Source organism: Vipera ursinii (genome assembly GCF_947247035.1).
Source record: "Vipera ursinii genome assembly, chromosome: Z".
Classification (NCBI taxonomy): Eukaryota; Metazoa; Chordata; class Lepidosauria; order Squamata; family Viperidae; genus Vipera; species Vipera ursinii.
Genome location: NC_139517.1, coordinates 94,915,958 through 94,932,031, shown reverse-complemented (window position 1 = coordinate 94,932,031; position 16,074 = coordinate 94,915,958). Strand labels below are relative to the sequence as shown.

The following is a 16,074-nucleotide window of genomic DNA, read 5'->3' as shown; positions in this document are numbered from 1 at the left end:
TCGTCCCTCAGGCCGATCACCACCTGGTCTCTGATGCGGTTTTCTAGGTTGGGGAAGTGGCAGTTCCGCGCGGCGTGTCGGACCCCAGCGATGAAATCGTTTGCGGGTTCGTCTGGACGTTGCTTCCTCTGGGCGAATTGAACCCGCCAGTACAGTTCGGATCGGGCTGGCATGTAATGCTTCGTCAGCTGGTCTACCAGGTCCACGTAGGATACCTCGGTGATGGGTACCGGGCTGAACAGCCCCACGGCAGCGTCGTAAATGGGGGGTCCGCTGATGTAGAGCAGCGCCGCGGCCTTGGCTCGGTCATCGGTGATTTTGCTGACGAGGAATCCCTCGACCTGACCCAGGTGCGATTGCCACCTTTCGGGATGTCGGGTGTCGAATTCTCTCACGCGGCCGAAGTTTGCCATGTCGTCCGGTCCTGGGTCTCGCTCCGTTGGAAGTTAAAACTTCCCGTGACAGCTCTGGCCGGGAACTCTCTTCCGCGGCCGTGACTTCAGCTCTGGAGCGTTCCCATCCTCGTCGCCAGTGAAGTAGCCGAAGGACCACTCGGGACGACAGGCTAGTTAACTTAAAGATTTATTTAGAGCAAGACAAAACAGAATAACTCGCCCGGCTTTTATAGCCGGCAGCTGTCAGTGAGGGCCAATCAGGAACGTCCATTTTGGCACCGCGTCTATCCGGACCAATCCGCGTCGTCTGTTCTTGACAGTTCAGGCTTCCGCATGGCTCGGTGTTTTGACAGCCGCGAGCTGTCAGTGGTTGCGCCTGCGCTGTGCGGGGAACTTTGACAGCTGTCAAAGTTCCCGCGTGTTCTCCTGTCAGATTTGGTTTACCTCACATATATGGTTTAACAAGTGATTACATATAAGCTTTAACTGTCTACAGATATAATACATTAGAATTGCTAAGCAACATATTCAGCAATAATGGAGTAAATTCAGTGTATGCTAAAGGTTATTTGTTTAATAATTGATAATCCATGCAAAAAGTCTGTGTTACTGATAAGGGAAAATTACTTACCAGCATAAAAATTTGTTGTTAGCCCTTCTGCTCTCCAATCCTATGAAAAGTTTCAGAGAGAAAAAAAATCAGTCTTGTGGTATCAGCTATCGTAAGGAAGGAGGCAAAGAATGGTGAAAGAATTTTTCTAGGATTAACAGTGGACTTGCAAAGTGATTGAGCCCTAATCCAGAATGGATAGTCCATAAAAAAAAGAAGTTATGGGATTTCAGGAATAGCATGAAAGAACATGAGTTCTGAAAAAAATTGAATTAGCATCCTTTATTATGTGGCTCCACTTTCTTTTACTCTGCAGAAGATTCCTGACAATCAGGGAAAGAAAACAGAAGTTCTAAAGAAGAGCTTAAGGAACACAATGAATGATGTGGGTTTCTGTATCCTAGTGGTAAAATAGTGTGTACCACACATAAATGTAATTGACTTTAGTAGAATATCTTAAATCACATCCATATTCAAGAAGTACTTTTGCGAAAATCTATCAGATTTTTGTCATCTATGAATAAAAAAAATGTCTAAATTCTCCTAGAGAAATCTATTGAACAATTAAGCTGAAATATTTGCAACTTAGTTATAAGTGACACTTTTTGGTTATAATGAATAAATCACAAGGTAGAACATTAGTAAGCATTAAATGTTTGAGGACTTCTTAAATATATTTTATAGATGTAGAATGTGCATACAAAATGAGTGGCACCTTATATAAGAATGCAGGATATCTTCTTAAAGCTTTGGAAAAGTTGGGATTTTTAATTCAAATTCTATAAGAGTGCAGACATTAGAACAACTATTTTAGGCAAGTGTATGCATTGAAATTCAAAGATTTAATTTAATTTAATTTAATTTAATTTAATTTAATTTAATTTAATTTAATTTAATTTAATTTAATTTAATTTAATTTAATTAATTTATTGAATTTATATACCGCCCTTTCCCGAAGGACTCAGGGCGGTTTACAGGGTATAATTTTTAAAACATTAATACAAAAATTAAGACCAATTTAAAAAAGATTAAACTAAGTCCCTGCAACATGTAAAACCCCAGTTAAAACCCCAATTAAAACTCAGCCTGAGCCAGAAAACTCGAAGAGCCAGGTCTTCAGGTCTCAGCCGAATGATCGAAGGTCGGGGGCAGTCCTAAGCTCTGCAGGCAGCTGGTTCCAGAGGGCAGGCGCCCCCACAGAGAGGGCCCTCCCCCTGGGTGTCATCCACCGTCATTCTTTGACCGGCAGCACCCTGAGAAGACCCTCCCTGTGGGAGCGCACAGGACGAAGGGAGCTTGATGCCGGCAGCAGGTGTTCCCTCAAATATCCTGGACCCAAGCCATATAGGGCTTTATAGGTCATCACCAGCACCTTGAATCTCACCTGGAGGGCAACTGGAAGCCAATGCAGCTCACGGAGCAGAGGTGTTACATGGGAGTAATGGGAAACTTCCATCACAACTCGCGCGGCTGCATTTTGCACCAGTTGAAGCCTCCGAGTGGTCCTCAAGGGCAGCCCCATGTAGAGAGCGTTGCAGTAGTCTAAACGGGAGCTCACGAGCGCATGAGTGACTGTGTGTAGGGCATCTCGGTCCAGATAGGGTCGCAACTGGTGCACCAGGCGAACCTGGGCAAAAGCCCCCCTGGTCACGGCTCCTATATGATCATCAAAACTGAGCCGTGAATCCAGGAGGACACCCAAGTTGTGAGCCCTATCAATGGTGGCTAACACTGCACCCCCATTGTTAACGATGGAATAATTTGGTCAACCCGAGATGCTGGTATGCACAGCCACTCAGTCTTGGCAGGATTGAGACAAAGCCTGTTTCTCCCCATCCAAACCTGGACCGCCTCCAGGCAACGGGACATCATGGTGAGGGCATCACTGGGTTGGTTCGGGGTGGAGAAAAAAAGTTGGGTATCATCAGTGTACTGATGATACCCCACCCCAAAACCACGAATGATCTCACCCAGTGGCTTCATATAGATGTTGAACAGGAGAGGCGAGAGAACTGACCCCTGAGGAACTCCACAAGCGAGAGGCCTCAGGGCAGATCTCTGCCCTCCTGTCAACACCGACTGCGAGCGGCCCAGGAGATAGGAGGAGAACCACCGTAAAACGGTGCCTCCCACTCTCAACCCCCTGAGACGCTGCAGTAGGATACCATGGTCGATGGTATCAAAAGCCGCTGAGAGATCTAATAGGACTAGGACAGAGGAACAACCCCTGTCCCGAGCCCGCCAGAGATCATTCACCAGCATGACCAATGCCGTCTCCATGCTGTGCCCGGGCCTGAAACCCGATTGGTACGGGTCCAGATAATCAGTTTCCTCCAGGAACAGAGGAAGCTGATGCGCCACCACACTCTCAACAACCTTCGCCAGAAAGCGAAGGTTGGAGACCGGACGATAGTTGTTTAAGACAGCCGGGTCCAGGGTAGGCTTCTTGAGGAGGGGTCTCACCACTGCCTCCTTCAAGGCAGCAGGGAAGACACCCTCCTTCAAGGAAGCAGTTATTACTGCCTGGAACCAGCCTTGTATCTCCTCCCGGGCCGCAAAACCAGCCAGGAGGGGCACGGGTCCAATAAACAGGTGGTGGAGCTCAGCCTCCCCATAATCCTGTCCACATCATCAGGGGAAACAGGATCGAACTCAGTCCAGATAACATGCTCAAGACAGTCCGATTCCTCCATATCAGACTCTGCCCAGTCAGAGTCCAAACCGGCCCGGATCTGAGCGATTTTATCCATCAGATGATGACTAAACTCCTCGGCCTGACCCTGCAAGGGATCCTGCCTCACCTCCTGGTTAAGAAGGGAGCGAGTCACCCTAAACAGGGCAGCCGGGCAATTATCTACGGATGCGATGAGGGCAGCAAAATAATTAGCTAATAATTAGAAGATATCCCTGAACTGAGTAGTTACAAAAATACTGTTAATGAAGTGGGTTTTTGTTGATGGTTTTCCTAGGAGGAGAGACTCAAAGATTTAATGTGCCATTGATCTAAGACACCAGAAAGCTAATTGCAAAAATAATTAAAATTAATTTAAGTAAATAACCCAAATTTGTTTAATATTTTATTGGTTTACTAAGATTTAACAGAAGTAATCTGAATTGGGCAATCAGCAGAAACTAAATTTCAAAAAGAAAAAAGTTCAAGAAAATGCTTCAAATTAAGCAGTTTAAGAAATAAAATGTTACAGATTTTGTACAAAATTGAACTCAGCCAGAATTAAGTGCTGCCTTCTAAATGAACTCCACTTAGTATAATAATAAGGTCATCATTCTAATAATTATGTTCTATAACAAACCTGTACATATAGCATTTACAAAAATAACATCTCTTCTAATATCCTTTATTTCCAAGAAAACAATTCATAACATGTGAGATAGATATGTGAAAAAACGATCAAAACAAATCAGTGATTTTACTTTCTTTTCAAAAACTAAGAAAAATATCTTCAAGACATATTCTCCCAAATTTCCACTCATAAGTTATTAAGACTGATTAATTAAGAGTTAGTAAGAATAACATGATTTCTCTTGATTTTGCTTTTTTATTATTGGAAGTTTGGAAAACAAGAGTTAACTTCAAGAAAACTATATAAAATAATTAATTGGAACAAAAACTTATATGTGATATGTTAGAGTTAGAAAGACAGTTAAAAATATTTACAGGGGGAAGATCCAAACATTCATAAAGACCATGATTGTTAGCAGGCAAAAGTAAGAAATCTTTGTCTGTCTCAAAGGGTTCCATCGTTAATCAAGATGGGAGCTCAAAAACTGTGAAGACATAGACAGGTCCATGCCATCTTAATCCAATTTCCCAGAAGAAAAAATAAGCATAGTAGCTCTGAAGGTATGTATAGAATTGTAAGATGAAATAATCTGATTCTAAGTTTATGTTTTATCAGTTTGAGTAATTTACATAGGTTTTTAATGGTTTCATGAGCTAATAGGTACATACTTGCTTTATTTTAAGAAGAGAAAAATATACAGGTTCTTTAAAATTTGAACAAGCACCAGAGAAATTAAAGCAATACACAAGATGTTTCAGTGACAGGGTTCACTAAAGCAGCAATAAATTATGAATTGGAATCTTCTGCAGATAACCATAATAAAGGTATTTTGGGACTTCGCTGGAATCTTAAAGTGTCAGAACTTACAACATCAAAGCCTCCTGCTTCCTTGGTTTACATAACATCTTGGGGAGGTTTTCATTCTCCTTCCTTCTGTAATCTCTCAAACCAAGTAGTGAAACAAAAAAGAATAGATCTGGTCTTCATATTTTGAAGAATGGAGACAAGGTTACAGGAGGCTTCTTTTGAATGAAACACTTTTTTAATTGATTCTTCACCTCCATGGATCCTGGTAGACAGCACCATAAGACTGATTGTCTGAAATCTAGTGCAGGATGGGAGAAGAAGGAAAGAGCTTGCTTTGAATGATACCCAAACATTTACAAATACTTATACCTAAGTAAGTTATGTTTGAGATCAAATAGCAATGTTAGTATATGAACAATTCTCCCTTAAGAAAATAATATATAGTTCATATTTTGATTTTCTTTTACTATATTGTACTTCACTGAAATAAAACTTCTTGACTTCTTCACCCTATGCAAATAACATATCCAGAGGAATAAAAATGTGGAAAATCATATCCATTGGTCTCATGTTATAAATATAGGAATGGATGAATATTTTATATGTCAAAGATGAGAGCGAATTAACACAATTTACCTACTCTCCACATATAAATTCTTTCAATAGATTATCTACTAAGAGGACCTTTAAAGTGACATTATTAACTAGCCACAGATTAAGATCACTGATGTAATGCATTGTTTTCCTATAAAGTGGAATTTTTGCTGGTGAAGTGAACACATTCAGCTTTTTTCCCAATTCACAAAGTCAATCACATTTCCTCACTCCAACTATAGCTATGTAAGATAATGCAAGGCATTTTGGGATCCTACAAAACTTCCAGCAGAATTACACAAAGTCAATTAGCATGACAGGTACTGAGACAGGTACTTACAGTCACTAGTAACAATTCAGATTCTTTAATTTTGATCCAATGAATTTCTACCAAATTGCAATATGTTAAATACAAGATCATAAAAATAATTAAAAGAAATATATTTAAAATATTTACAGTGGTATAGTTTTACATATGTGATGCTTTTGTGGAAAAAAGAAATGAATGATTAAAATGTGAAAATGGATAAAATAATCACTTTATATTTTAAGTAGGTTTATTTTTATTTACCTCCTCCCCATCTCAGACATCTGGCTAAATCATTCCCCATTCCAAGAGGGAGAATAGCAACAGGAGGATGCTTAATCAAATTGGCTTTTTCTGTAAATAAAAAATGTAGGCATAGTTTTAAGACAAATAGCAGATGAGGCAGCACGTAGATATAAAAATTTACTATATTAATATTGTGGTTGGATATTGTTTTAATAAAAAATTGTGTCCTTAAAATCTATCAACACATATCAAATGAGAAGGAATTTGCCAGTAGTCTACAAGAGGAAATTACTACCCCAAAACTATTTTTTTATCATTTAGGATATAGTAGATTATGAAACTAATTATCATGAGCTAAAATCAATGGGGGGATCAGTGATTATGGTAACTGATGACTCACAAAAATAAATGCACCCTAGCAATATATTGCATTTTGGATTGAGAACTGGAGATAATTTATAAGACAGTCTATGATAAATTATCAGTGTTTCCATTAACCATAGACCAAAGCGTAACAGATATCAGTGATATTATACAGAAATTAAGAAGAAATAGAAAACTACTGTATATAAACAGCAGTATTTAGTGCACAGCAGAAGTCAAAAAGCTTTAAGCTGGTCCTATTTTGTAACGCACAGTTCTTTTGCCACTGACAGTTAATGACCTTACAGAATTCTTGCAGCTTTATATTATAGCTTCCTTATATGTTCCTGTTGCCTGGGCATTGATTGGCTATGAACCCATAATCAAGGCATCTGCTAGGAAAATGAGATGGTTTCTTTGTAATCTCAGTAGCATTTCAGACTTTTTAAAGTTATTCTTTTTCCTTCCCAGTTCAGCTCTCTAAATGTTCTTCCTTGCCAGAAAAGTATGCAGTTTGTTGATTTTTTTTGTGGGGGGGGGGGGAGTGGAGAAAGCAATAGTCTTGTCATCAGCCACTGATTGTATCATCACCTTGAAGAAGAATATGATTTTTTTAAGTTTTTAAGTCAATCTGTACTTATACCTTTGAGTTTTCCTGCCTTAATGTAAAACTTTGCTTTTCTCCACATTGAAACTCGTTTTGTTGGATAGGACCCATTGTTCAAGTTTGTTTAGATCTTTTGGGATCCTGAGTTGTCTTCTGGGGTGTTGGCTACTCCTGTCAGTTTGGTGTCATCTGTGAATTTGATGAGTTCGCCTTCAATTCCCTCATCTAAGTCATTTATGAAGATATTGAAGAGTACTGGGCCTAAGACGGAACCTTGTGGTACCCCACTGCTTACTTCCCTCCATGTGGATGTAGTGCCATTGAGGACTATTTGTTGAGTACGGTTTGTCAGCCAGCTACAGATCCATCTGGTGGTGATGTTGTCTATTCCACCTTTTTCTAGTTTACCAAGGAGCAGGTTGTGGTCTACTTTATCAAATGCCTTACTGAAATCTAAGTATGATGATGATAACTTTATTGTCACTTTGAATGTACACCAATCGGCATACATCAAAATGAAATTTCGTTGCATACAGCTCTCAAAGGGTCACCACCTCCGATATATAATCCTTGTTCGGGGCCTGCTCAAATTTCAAATTGTCCATTTTAGTCTCTAGGGAGTGAACGATGGCAAACAGGACAGATGGAAATGGGGCTCCATGTGGATTAGCCCTCAAATTCGCTTGTATTCTGACAACTTCGCCTTCTTTCCTTTTTCTGATCCTGACTCTTCCACCCTTTCCTTAAAGAGGCCTTGCTTCTTTTCGACCCTGGAGCACGCTGCTGCCACCACCACCAACTCCTCCAAAAGCCTCTCTCTCTTCCTCTGGGCCTGCCGACAGCCTCATCCAGTTCCTTCACTCCATAAGCTCCAGGTCCTCTCCTCCTCTGCCTCCTCTGCAAACAGCCCTGATTTGCAATACAATCCATCACTAGGCCAGCAGTCAGATCTTGCTGCTGGTAGAACAAATTCAAACAGCGCCAATGACTTTTAACAGTCTCACCAACAGTTCCAAAGCAACTAGAAACTCGCCAGGCCAGCAAAGATATTTGGTCGTATGTCGTATGTTACCTTAGTTCCACCATGTTGCTCAAACACATTAAAATCTTCCTGATCATGTGGCCTATAGCCCTTACTATCCCTCCCAAAACTATTTGCCTTCAAGAGCCAATGCAGCCGCAGCCATTCCAGGCGCCGCCATCTTAGAACACTGTATGTGGGAAATGTATACTACATCCACAGCATTTTGCTGATCTACTAGTTTAGTCACTTTATCAAAGAATGAAATAAAATTGGTTTGGCATGATCTGTTTTTAACAAACCTGTGCTGGCTACTGGTTATGACTTTGTTTGTTTCTAGTTGTTCGCAGATCTGTTTTTTGATTATCTTTTGTAGGATCTTCCCAGAAATACCTGGGTCATATCCAATAAAATGACTGGTCTGTAGTTTCCTTGGGTCCATTTCCCCCCCTTTCTTGAAGATGGGAACCACACCATCCAATTTCCAATCCTCAGGTACTTCCCTGGTGCTCCAGGATTTATGAAAGATGTGCTACAATGGTTCTGAGATAGCATCTGCCAGTTCTTTCAGAACTCTGGGATGTTATCTGTTGGGTCCTTGTGATTTATATTAGTCAAGGTTGAATAGATGTTCTCTTACCATTTTCTTATTTTAATTTTTGTTTCTAGTAAGTCTTTTGCTGTGTTGTTGTTGTTTTTGGTATGTTGGGTTGTAATTTCTTTTTGTGTAAAGACTAATGTAAAGTATGAGTTAAGCAGCTCTGCTTTCTCCCTGTTGCCTGTTATTTCCCTGCCATCTTTTCTCTTTAGTGGGCCTACAGTTTCCTTAACTTTTTTCTTGTTGTTAATATGTTAAAAGAAATTTTTATTATTATTCTTGACTTCTGTTGCAAGTCTTTGTTTGTTCTGAGACTTTGCATGTTTTGGCTATATGCTGATAATCAGCCTTAGTTATGTGCCCCTCTTTCCATTTTTTGCATTTGTCTTTTTTGTCTTTCAGTTTGTCAGAGACATCTTTGTGCAGCCATGCTGGTTTCTTCTTGAATTTCTTGTTTTGTTTTCTCAGTGGTATTGTGCTGGTCTGAGTTTTTATGATTGCATTTCTCAGGGTTTCCCACACTTCTTGGGTTGTTATCCCCTTTAAGATTTTCATCCATGGGATCTTTCCTAGGTTCTCTCTGAGTTTGTTAAAGCTTTTTTGAAGTTAAAGACTCTGGTTGGATTGTTTTCTATTGCTAGTGTTTGCATTATATTAAATTCCAATATGATGTGGTCACTTTCACCCAAGGTTCCAGCAATTTCAATTCCCTCTATCACTTCTTCTCTATTTGTAAGGATTAAGTCCAATAAAGGTTTATGTCTAGTTCCCTCCTCCACCTTTTGAGTGACAAAGATGTCAGCTAGGTTGGTTAGGAATCTGTTTGATCTCCCGCTTACTGCAGAGTTTGTCTCCAGTTGATATCTGGATAGTTGAAGTCTCCTATTACTACTGTGGTATGCTTCCTACATATGTTTGTTAACTGGTTGGCAAAGAGTTCATCTATTTCTTCTGATTGGTTGGGTGGTAATATGCACTTATGGCAATGTCACTTTTTTCTCTTTTATATCAACCCATTCTGGAGAGATTTTATCTTTGATCATGTCCATTTCTGTAGATATGTAGTGTTCTCTTACATATAGTGCAACTTCCCCGCCTCTTTTTGTAAACCTGTTTCTTTTGAACAATTTGTATCCATCCATCAGTCCATTCTATTCATAGGTTTTGTCCCACCAGGTTTCTGTTATGCCAACTATGTCATACCCTCCCTCATGTACTATTGTTTTTAGTTTACCCTGTTTGTTCCCCAAGCTTTGAGCATTTGTATATGAAGCACCACCCCCGTATGGACTGCTTAGGTCTGGGCCCTCCCGACCTCCCCTCCAAGTAAATATATAAGCATTTAAGGCTTTTATGCCAGTCAGTGGGTATGTTTCCTGCATCTCCAGATTGTTGTTTGAGTTTTTCTTTTTTTCTCATCACTGCCTACTTCATTGTTTGATTTGTTTTCTTGGGATTTGTGATTGGTTTTGGGTTCTAGAGATTATAGAGATTGGTCACCCTCCCCCTTCAGGTTTAGTTTAAAGCCCTCCTGATGAGTTGGGCCAATCTTTTTCCAAATATATTTTTGCCTGTTTTCGTGAGGTGCAGCCCATCCTCTGCCAAGAGTCCTTCACATAGGAAATGCAGTCCATGATCCAGGAAACCGAAGTTTTCTTGGCAACATCAACTCTTTAACCAATGGTTTATTTCTAAAATTCTTTTTACCCTCAATGGGTGTTGGCTTTTCATTGGGAGTACTGATAAGAACACTACTTGTGCTCCTAGCTTCTTAACTTTATTGCCTAGTTGTTTGTAATCTCTCACTTTTGTACTCAGGTTATTTGTTGTGTCGTTTGTCCCAATGTGGAGGAGGAGGAAGGGGTAGTAATCTGTAGGTCTAATTATTTTGGTTAGGTTCTCAGCCACATCTTTGTTTTTTGCTCCAGGGAGACAATATACCTCCCTGGATTGTATGTCTGGTCTGCAGATGGATGATTCTGTTCCTTTGAGGATAAAATCTCCTATTACCAACACTCGCCTTCCTTTTTTGCGGGGCTGTGGTCTGAGGTGCTTTTCTGTTTATCTCAGGTGTGTTTGTTGATGTGGCTTTTTTAGGGATATTTGAAGTTGTTTCTTTGCTAGGTGTCTGCGTGTTTTCTTTGAGGGGGAGGTTGTGGGTCTGCCTGTTTCCATCTAAGGGGAGAAATCAATTGCTCAGTTTTAATGGGACTGCTTCTGGTTGGGTAGGATTGGGCACAAGGGGTTTGCTTGTTGTATCCTGTTTCTTTCTTTGAGTATTGTGTTTCCTTCTGTATATGACATACCTCCATTTGTCTTCCTCTAGAGGGTTTATCAGTGGGGTCAAATCCTCTGGAAGTTATTTGTTCATTATTTGGTTCGGTTTGGATGTAGCTTTCTTTCATACATTGGGGTTTGGCTACAGTTGCCTTTAAGTTCCTAACCTTTTCCTGCAATAGTTCACATAATTTGCATCTAATGCATGAATAGTTTGGGTATGTATAATTGTTACCCTGAATCAGAATGGCCATGGCAATATGTAACAAATGGTCACGCTCTATACTACGGTAGCAAAGTATATCTGAAATTTCTCACACAAGTTCTATCTCTGTGACTGCTATCAATATAATGAAACAAGATTTGGTGGTTCCTGATACAATAGACCATCAAGTACTAGTTGCTATATAAGACATGGGACTATACAAATCTGCCAGAGGAACTGCCAAGCAAGGATAGGAGAGTCTGTAGTTATTTGCCAAGAATCTTCACCTGCAGAAAAAGAGGATAGTTCTAAGTGGAGGTAATGTACAGGGGGGAAAAAGATGAATTTAGTTAAGGTATTCAGGAGTTGTTGCAGATAAAAGACAATAAACAATACATCAGTTCTAGGAAGAGAACTTCCTAGAGAAACTTCTTATGTGAGAAACAGACTCAAGGTTTTCCTACCCCACCTTTTGAAACTGTATGGCATAAGAGAGGGTGATAGAAAATCTTGACAAAATATTTTAAGATTCTTAAATACTCTTAAGATTCTGTAATTATAATCTACAACAATGAGTTTGAGTTTCAGTAGCTTTTGCAATATCAGTATCCTGACTTGGGCTACCTGATAGGATTGACATGTGAAAATATGTGAAAAAAATCACTGTAACAGATGGCCCAGATCTCAAGTGAGATTGAATGATAAAGACTGGAACTAAATCTAGCACTTGTATGGCAATAGAGGATGGTTATACGGGCTATGATTTTTCTTGAGAACTGCTTGTGCAGCCTTTTCCAGTTACCTTTAATTTTCCCTGTCAGGGGAAACTTGTATTTCTTTTTCAATGATCATAAGATTTTTCAGGAACATTGGTGAGTACTTTGACTCATGGTTTCTGTAGATAGAAACTACCTAAACTCTGCATTTTTAAAACATTATTTATCAAACCAGGGTTTAGACCTTTTATCACAATTATTCTGTAAAGGAGTGTAGTTGGGCTTTAAACATGCTGGCACAGAGAAAGCAATTTATTGGAAACTATCAGGATTTCCTGTGCATTTTTTCAGTTCTAGTACAAAGTTTAACCTGTAAGAGAATATATATATGGTTCCAAACATTTTGCTGATCCTTTCTAATATTAAATTTTATATAAAAATGTTATTTAATAAACATTAAAACAGGTAGAATAGTACCCAGCATGAAAAATGAAATATAAGAAACAAAAATGTTTAAAAGTAATTTGTCTTAAATTAAAAATCTTAACACAGTTATAAAAACAATTATTCTGTATATTGATTTAAATCTTATTCTTATTTCTAGTTATATTTTAAATTTCATTTAATGACATAAAGCTTTTGCGTATCTTTAATTGCTAGTCTTTATTTCTATGTTGTTGTTTTTCAAGTATTATTTCTATCTTTCTCTCAAAATAATGATTTCATGCATGTCATATATTATAAACCATTTCTAATTGAAAGAATGGTTTATCTTTCTTAATTCTACCTGAGATATAGATAAGCACTTCAATTAAAAAATACATCTAAAAGGTGAGCAAAACAAGGATTTAGTAAGGCTCCTAGTCCAACTACTAAAAAAAATGAATTGAATTTGCATTTTGCATCAGCTGACCATGACAGACCTGGTTTTTCACCTTGAGACAGATAGTGAAAGATTTACAAACCGTTGATGGAAATATATAATTTCATAAAATATTACAATTTTAGTATTGGAATGAATTATATCACTTCCATATAAACTTTATTGGGAAGAGGTAAGCAAACAAACAAATACATACATACATAATCAATATAACATATACATACCCCTTATTATTCATAATACCCCCAAAATCAAACAAATCCTTAGCTTATGTTTTGGATGCAGCAGAAGCTTCTGCTGCTGCTGCAGCAATCTCCATTAAATATTCTTCTCCCATCATTCATTGTATCCAGATCCTTCTGTCCAAAATCTTATCAAACTTCTATTCATGGATCCATCTGTTATATAAATTATAACAGCAGATCTGGACAATTTTCATCCAGTCTTGAAGATTCCCTTTTTAGGGAAGGTGATTGGCTTCCTACTCCATAATAAGTGGTTTATCTGGACACTTTTCAGTCAGGATTCCTGGCCCCACTTGATCTCTCAGGCTTTAATACCATCAATCATGGCTTCTTTCTGACCTGACTCTGGGGATTGGAGAAAGAGGCAAAGGTTCTCCTCTCATTTTCAAAACAAGTTCCAGTTAGTGTTGGTTGTGGAAGAAGTTGAGCCCCTGGTTTATGGAGTGTCTTAGAGCCCTTCTCTCTCCCCACTCCTATTTAGCATATACATGAGACCCTGGGTAAGGTCATCCATCCCCATATGTGTGGCATAATCCTTATGTTAATAATACCCAGTTGCACACCTTGGACCAACAAAGAAATAACACCAAGAACCACTCCTGTGGCTGGAGATATGAGGATCTACATGGGAGGCAACAGTCTTTTTCTTCAACCCTGGTAAGACTGACTGGTTCCGTGGTTTATGGCCTGCCAGTACTGATAGTGGGGAAAGGCCTACAAATATCCGGTGTGAGAAGGAAAGCAGAACTAAGGAGGAGCCAAGGAAAGAGTATCTGAAGGGTGGAAAGGTTCAGGAAAAGCAGGCCTGGCCTATGCTTGGCCTTCTAGGACTTCCTCACCCCTGAGGCTCCACTTAATAACCAGAGTGGTCAATGAACAAGCACATTAGGGACAGCAAGGATGGGAGTCATTAAGCAAGATGATCATGTTGCTACTTCACTTAATGACTATCATGATGTGTAATATAATGGGCAGGAGACATTACAGTTGTAGGTCAAGAACTGCCTGTATGCAGTTGTATACACAAATACATATTGTTTTTTTTAAATATTAAGATATTGATTAATCGTACATAAAATTCACAGTATATATCCAGGTCAGGTTATCTGTTTAGCAAATCTTAAAAAGTAAAATAAACTATGGATAAAATATTTTCAGTTTATAATAAAATAATGATAATTTTAAGAAATAGTCATATGCTGAGAATCTAGAAAGAGTGCAGAGAAAGGCAACAAAGATAAAAAGGGAAGCTGAATGATACACTGAACAGTTGCAAGAATTAGGTATCCTAGAGTAACAAAGAGTAGAATTAGAAATGACACGATGGCAGTATTCCAATACTTGGGGGTTGTCATAAGGAAGAGGTCAACCTATTGTCCAAATCACCTGAGCCAGGACAAGAATTTTCAGGTGGAAGATTATCAAAGAGAGATGCAACCTAGAATTAAGGAGAAATTTCCTGATAGTGAGAACAGTTAATCAGAAGTTGAGGGTGCTTCCTCATAAGAGGTTTTCAAGAAGAGATTGGACAGCCATTTGTCTGGAATGATATAGGGTCTTCTGCTTGAGCATGAGATTGAACTAGAAGACATCCAAAGTCCCTTCCAACTCTTTTATGTTCTGTTTATATGTCTCTTCAATATTGAGGTATAAGGTCATTATTACATAGGATATTACAATTTGATGAACTGTATCCTATATTATTGACAAAAATCCAGTGCATTAACAAAGAATTATAATACTATTAGACATTCCCTATCAACAATATATGAAGCATTTCAACAACTAAAAATATCTGTTTCATAATTTCCCCAAACTCTCATAACCAACTTCCTTTTTGTAACCTCCCTTTTTAATTACTCCAACATGAAGCAAAGAATGTTTGGCTTCTTCTGATGAATTTAGAATTATTAATACAAAAAGAGCAAATTTCAGACATTTCTTGCTAGTTTTATGTAAAACAAAAATGCATGTTACCTATGTAGTCCAAAATCCAACCTACTGTTCCATCACCACCACATGCCAATACTCTAAAGTCAGAAACATCTCGGAAAAAATTTAATCTGAAAAAGTAAAAAAAAAATGAAATTATGTCTCAGAAGCTGGCTTTACTAACACTATGAATAGAATATTTACACAGCAGATACCGTTGCTCACTTTGAAAAAAATAGCTAAATACAGCTTGCAGCAGGACAGCACATACTTCATAACAGTTGTAATTTTCAGATACAATGGTCTATATTATAAGAGCATGTTATATACCCTTAAGATGGTAATTACTGCAAAAGGATATAATAAAATTAGTTTCATTGTAGCATGCAGTTTATTATGGTGAGCAGTAAAACATTAATCTCCTGGGAAACTATATTTTAAGATATAAAGTTTAATTGGTACGTAGAGGCCAACCAGTCATAAAGATCATCATTTTTCTGCAACCTACAGCTAACAGTAACAGTTTTTAAACACAAGTTAAAATCAAATTAAATCTGCACTATACAGTAGACATAATGTACTTCCAATGCATAATATAATGAGGATATCTGCTTTTAAAACAATATCTTAGTTAATAATTCTTAATTTAAATTATATCAATAGTTCAAACAGTTAAAAAATGTATATGAATGTTGTACCACAGAAGCAATTAAATATACTAGACCAGGGGTGTTAAACTACTGGCCCACAGGCCGATTTCATCATACCATAGCCGCACTCATACTATTGCCGGCAATGCAAAAAGAGTCACGATACGTCACATGATGTGGCAAGTTTGACACCCGTGTACTAGACCCATGATGAAGTGAATATCTCTATATGTGGATACATTTGTAAAATAAATGACAATCGAACACAGTCAAAGGAAAAATGGGAGGCTCACATTATAGATTGTTATTTTCATTT

The 16,074-nt window shown here is 38.4% G+C and overlaps 1 protein-coding gene across 1 annotated transcript in view; it reads right to left on the bottom strand.

Annotated features, from left to right (window-relative positions):
* Positions 1 to 16,074, bottom strand: part of DGKB (diacylglycerol kinase beta) — a gene marked incomplete at both ends in the record, with an annotated part of 339,119 nt that overhangs the window by 233,100 nt on the left and 89,945 nt on the right. The window contains 2 exon segments of the mRNA XM_083379029.1: positions 6,280 to 6,369; positions 15,154 to 15,239. Of these exon segments, the coding sequence (XP_083235155.1) occupies positions 6,280 to 6,369; positions 15,154 to 15,239 (176 nt within the window).